General features: G+C 35.5%; 1 protein-coding gene across 1 annotated transcript; it reads left to right on the forward strand.

Annotated features, from left to right (window-relative positions):
- Positions 1–4,556: 4,556 nt before the first annotated feature.
- Positions 4,557–5,507, forward strand: Or9i1b (olfactory receptor family 9 subfamily I member 1B). The gene is given in 1 exon segment (NM_001000263.1): positions 4,557–5,507. A coding segment is annotated over 1 exon segment (951 nt).
- Positions 5,508–5,790: the final 283 nt, after the last annotated feature.

Below are 5,790 nucleotides of genomic sequence, written 5' to 3' on the forward strand. Positions count from 1 at the left end.
GAAAAGTCCAAAAATCAACCTTAATATACATCTCCCATAGAAGTAATTTGCTTAATGATCTTAGAGAGGATTTTAATATTTACACTTTGGGGCTATAGTCTTCAGGAAATGCTATTCTCTTGTTCCAACAGGGCAAGATGGTTTGGTAGATCCATGTTGCCCTGTTAGGTATAAAGTGAGAAAGTTCTACATTCAAATATATTCCATTGTACTAATGGGAAAGTTCTTAGACATCTCTATGATTTATCCATGAAACAGCCATATCTAGTTTCAGGATACAGAAGTTGGGGAAGGAAAGAAAGTAGACCTAATGGGAGTTGCACAGACTCAGTGTGGCTGCGTTGGCACCCATGTGTAGTCACCTGGTCTCTACTCTGCAATTCTGATTAGCCTGTCTGTCCTTCACAGGGAGACCACTTGTCAGCTACAAAACATAAAATGAGTGAAACTTTCACACAACAGATTTTGGAAAAGGTATTGATATATACCAACTTTTTCTGCATGGAAAGTGAAAACATCTGATTAACTGTAGGGAGATTTATTTACGTAAATTATTAAAGGTGTTACAAGGTATAGAGACAGAATGAAACAAATTTATAACAAAGAGATCATATTTACACCAACCCACTTGAACGTCTGCTGGATAATCTTAGACACACAGAGATTGAAGTTCCTCTTAGTGACAATTCAGAACTATTTAAAATGGCACCATTCAAACAAAACATCTTTAGCAATATTGATAAGTCAAATATTCAAAATCACATGTAACTAACCAAGTTTTCATGCTCTGCATATGCAATTCTCAAAAATATATTAATATAGAAATTCAAATGAGGATACATTATATTATAAAGTTGGGTATATAAATTTAAGGACACAATTAACATACTTATAATATATGTGTTTCTAAATAAATATAAAGGAATATTTATGTAGGGATATATCTTTTAACTATACTACAGTAATAGCCATCAGAATAGGGCAGGAGTAAGGCTGTATGGCAAAGCAGGGAAATTTTAAGTAAAATAAAGACAAGGCTTGTCTTGATCAGGGTGACTACTATCAGGAAGTAGGAAGGCATTGAGTTTTGGATGTTAGCTCCTACAATATTATGTTTAAGTAACTATAAATCAATGTAGACAATGCCTACATACAGTATAAATTCAGTAATTACTACCTTACAAGTCTATGTGTTTCCAATAGTGTAAATATTGAGAAAATCTTTTCAAGAACCCCAGTGAGCCTACATTCCTCATCAAAGAAAGCATGACTTGTAAAAACCAAAATCCCTCTGATCATCATATGATCTACCTCTACTCTTTTCACAATAAGAAACTTAAAAGTGAAGCCCAAGGACAGAAAACACTCTTCTTAGATTTAGTAAGTGATTTGTTATCTAGAGACTACAACCATGGAGCCTGAGCAATAGCAAGAGTGCCTTTCAAAGAAGCTGACTCATCTCTGGCCCCACCTGCTGGATAGAGATAGAGGGAATAATACAAAAATATATGTTGTATGTGATATGGCCTGGTGTTTTCTCTGATTCGATCTCAAAGGGTCTTTGGACACAAGAGTCCCTTCCACTAACCCTTCATCAAAAGTCTGTGTTGCTTGTACTTCAAATGTGGTAATTAATATGATCGTAATAACCTTGCAGATGTCTAGACTTAGTGGGGCTTCATTTCAAGTTTAGGTCCCAGTGAAATTCATCCTTATGTGTGAAACAGGGAAATATAACATGGATCCTTGCAAGCCACAGGGCCTGCTGCTAGTCTCAAATCTACAGAGTATTATTTACTTGATTTCATAAAGCCATTAACTTGTCTGGGTGTAGATTTTCTCATTAGAAAATTAATATTAGAGCCTGTCACAGGATATGGAAGCAAAAAACCATGTTCACAAAAATTAAATGTATGAAAATAGAGATATTATGTTCAGTTAGTAGGTTTTAGTAATATAGATTATATTTTCACAGCGGAAGTATCATGCTGTCTTGCTAAATAAAATTCCAAGTTCTGCTAATGGAACATAATGCATACATCTCTAATTTGGATAATTACAGGATTAGTTGTATATTTAAGGACTGCATGTTAGGAAGTTCCAACCTGACGCCCTTGATGTAGAATTAGGAGTCAGATCAAGTTGTTCAAATGAAGTAGCATATGGTATAGGAAGCAGAAGTCTAATATGTGGACTTAAGCTTTTTCTTGAATGGGAGCAACAGTTCAATATAGCAGTCTTATTTTTTCATCCAAACTTCAGACTATGTATCTGTCCAGTAAAATTCTTGGCAAGGATAAATAAAATATTGCAAGTAGAAGGTAAATGATAACAATATCTTCCAAGAAATGCAACATAATTTTAAAAAGCTTTAAAAAGCTTGCTGGGGTTAATTGAATATAAGGTACTTTCCTAGTGATTATGGATAGACTAGTAAAATGGTCAGCAAACAGCACATGTGTAATGATGTAAGAACTGAACCATATAGCAAAAACAAACTATAGGAATGCAAAATTGCCATAATTCAATACACACAAACTTAAATATAATCTCTTTGAGTAATTGGTATATAACAGGAAAAGTACACTCATTAACTTGATGTTTAAAAGCTTCTAGAAGCAAAAGAAATGTGTCAACAGATAGACTGTCAATTACACAATTTTTTTGGTAGAAGGGATATTTGCAATCTTATGAAGGAAATATCATTTACAATATTCAAAACAAAGGCTATAAGTAAAGTGTAGAAAATTTAACTAGATTACTACTGTTACATGAATAAATTGAATGAATCACAAATTTTAATGGGGGATAAAAGAAAAGAACTGAGAAGAATTTTCCTACTATATTTAGTGGGGAAACAAATTACTTCATCAATTATTGGCATAAGGTTATATGTGTATATGTGCAGAGAGAAAAACAAATAAAGATGTAAAGAGAAATTAATATACTACCTAAATCTATTATAATCTTGTCAAAAGGCTAACACTAGTTAGTATTTTCTATCTGCTGGAAAGTGTTCTTCTCTATGTTCAGGCAGAAAATTATATTCAAAATACACTAATGATGCAAATGTGATATTTTACTTATTAGGAATATGAGATTGAAATCCAAAAACCTAGATTTAGATAGATAGATTAAATGATAGGTAGACAGATAGATGATAGATGGTAGATAGATAGAAAGATAGATGATAGATAGATAGATCGATAGAGAGATAGAGAGATAGAGAGATAGATGGTAGGTAGATAGATAGATAGATAGATAGATAGATAGATAGATAGATAGATATAATATGAATGGAGAGGGAAGATATGAAGAAGAAATCTAGAAGGAGGGGTCATAAGGAATAAGAAAGTTTGATATGGCAAAAGACAAAATATCACATTTCTTTAACATGAAGAGTCTCTCCCTCTCTCTCTCTCTCTCTCTCTCTCTCTCTTCCTCTCTCTCTCTCTCTCTCTCCTCCTCCTCCTCCTCCTCCTCTCTCTCCCTCTCTCTCTCTCCCCACTCCCACCCGACCCTGTGTGTGTGTGTGAAGGTGTGCGCATGTGTGTATGTGTGAAGGTGTGCACGTGTGTGTGTGTGTGTGTGTGTGTGTGTGTGTTGTCTGCCAGGAAACAAAATTTATGTGGAGGAGAGGAGCCAGTAGCAGGAGCATGAAAATAAGGACAAAGAAAAAAAACACAAAGACTATCTAAAACACACACACACACACACACACACACACACACAATATGACATATATATGGCATAATGAAACCAATTATGTCTATATGCTAAGTAAATTATGATCAAAAACAATTGAGGCACAAACGAGTTACATGATGTGGATAAATGTCCCGAAGTAAAACATAACTACAAGTGTGAACATATTTGTAATTATGATGTAACAGTCAGAGCAGAAAATTAAGCATAGTATTTTTAAAAAATGCCTTTTGATTTGGAGTAATAAAGACTAAGCTAAAATGCAGAATTTTAGTTATTAGTTACATCTGAATAGATCATTTGTCTTGCTGAATAGTCAAATAAGAACAATATGTGAATGGGCACTGTAAGGGATTAGTCAATATGAAGAGCCAGCTCTCTGTTTCTGAACTCCATAAAGGCTTTGTGGGAGAAGGAAGTTAAACTGATGCCAGTGTCTGAGGGATAAAACTAAGGTCAGTACACAAAAGCAATAAAACCCAAGCCAAAATGAGACTTACTATGTTGAAGTTCTGTGGACAGAGGATCTGTGAACCAGATGCCTTCATAGTAGATGTGAGAGTATTGAAATAGAGGAACAAACATCATGGTACCTTCTAAACCTGAGAAGTATAGGCCTCTTATCTTTACAGAAATTTCCAAATGTACACCAGAACTAACCAGAAACAGAAATTTTGAAAAATGAAACTCTGTTGTATGAAATGAAGATTCGAGATTTCTGAACCTAACCTCTACAAATACTAAGGGATTATAAATTTAATTCCTATCACAAGGAAAAAACTATACTTCAGTTGTGGTTTCTTTATAATTAACTCTTATCTTCTGATGAACAAACTGTCTACATTGAATCCATGGCCAAGAATAATGTCACAACAGTAACTGAATTCATCCTAATGGGATTTAATGACCACCCCAATTGGGAGATTCCCCTCTTTCTGGTGTTTCTTAGCTTATATCTTGTCACTATCCTGGGAAACTTGGGCATGGTCATTCTCATCCATATAGATGTTCAACTCCACATACCTATGTACTTCTTCCTGAGCCACCTCTCTGTGTTGGATACTTGTTATACCTCAGTCATCACTCCTCAGATTCTTGCCACACTGGCTACAGGCAAAACAGCCATTTCCTATGGTCACTGTGCTGCCCAGTTCTTCTTCTTCACTGTTTGTGCTGGTACAGAATGCTTCCTACTTTCTGTGATGGCCTATGATCGCTATGTTGCTATTAGCAAACCACTGCTCTACACTGTGGCCATGCACCCTAGGAAATGTTGGAGTTTGGTAGTAGGAGCATATCTTTGTGGAGTGTCTGGAGCCATCCTGCGTACCACATGTACCTTCTCTCTCTCCTTCTGTGAAAATAACCAGATCAATTTCTTTTTTTGTGACCTCCCACCCCTGCTGAAGCTGGCCTGTAGTGACACAGCAAATGTTGAAATTATTATTGTCTTCTTTGGGAATTTTGTGATTTTGGCAAATGCCTTAGTTATACTCATTTCCTACCTGCTTATTATCAAAGCTGTCATGAAAATGAAGTCTTCAGGTAGAAGAGCCAAGACTTTCTCAACATGTGTCTCCCACCTCACTGCTGTGGCTCTTTTATTTGGGACCCTTATCTTTATGTACATACGAAGTGGTTCAAAAAAATCCCTGGAAGAAGATAAAGTTGTGTCTGTCTTCTACACTATTGTCATTCCCATGCTGAATCCACTAATCTATAGCCTAAGAAACAAGGATGTGAAATCTGCCTTCAAGAAGGTTATTGGTAAATGCCCGGTCTCCCACAGTATACAAATCTGAGTGAGAAGACTTCTCATCTTGGTCAAGTTTGTCAGTGTATTCTAGTAGACACCAGCACTAAATGCATGCTATATTTATTAATAGGAAAATAGTAGACAATTCATACCAGGCAAGAAAATATATGAATGTGGTGAACTTTGTATCTAAAAATTATGCAATATTTTATTCTTGTCCCCATTCTTAATTTCAGTTCATCCTGTTAGTCAGTCAACCTCTTATTCCCTCTTGCTCTCTAAACCCTGGCCCTGATCTTTAACATATTTTCTGTTGTCTTCGCTTATCT

The sequence above is a fragment of the Rattus norvegicus genome, chromosome 1 (assembly GCF_021556685.1).
Source record: "Rattus norvegicus strain SHRSP/BbbUtx chromosome 1, alternate assembly SHRSP_T2T, whole genome shotgun sequence".
Taxonomy (NCBI): domain Eukaryota; kingdom Metazoa; phylum Chordata; class Mammalia; order Rodentia; family Muridae; genus Rattus; species Rattus norvegicus.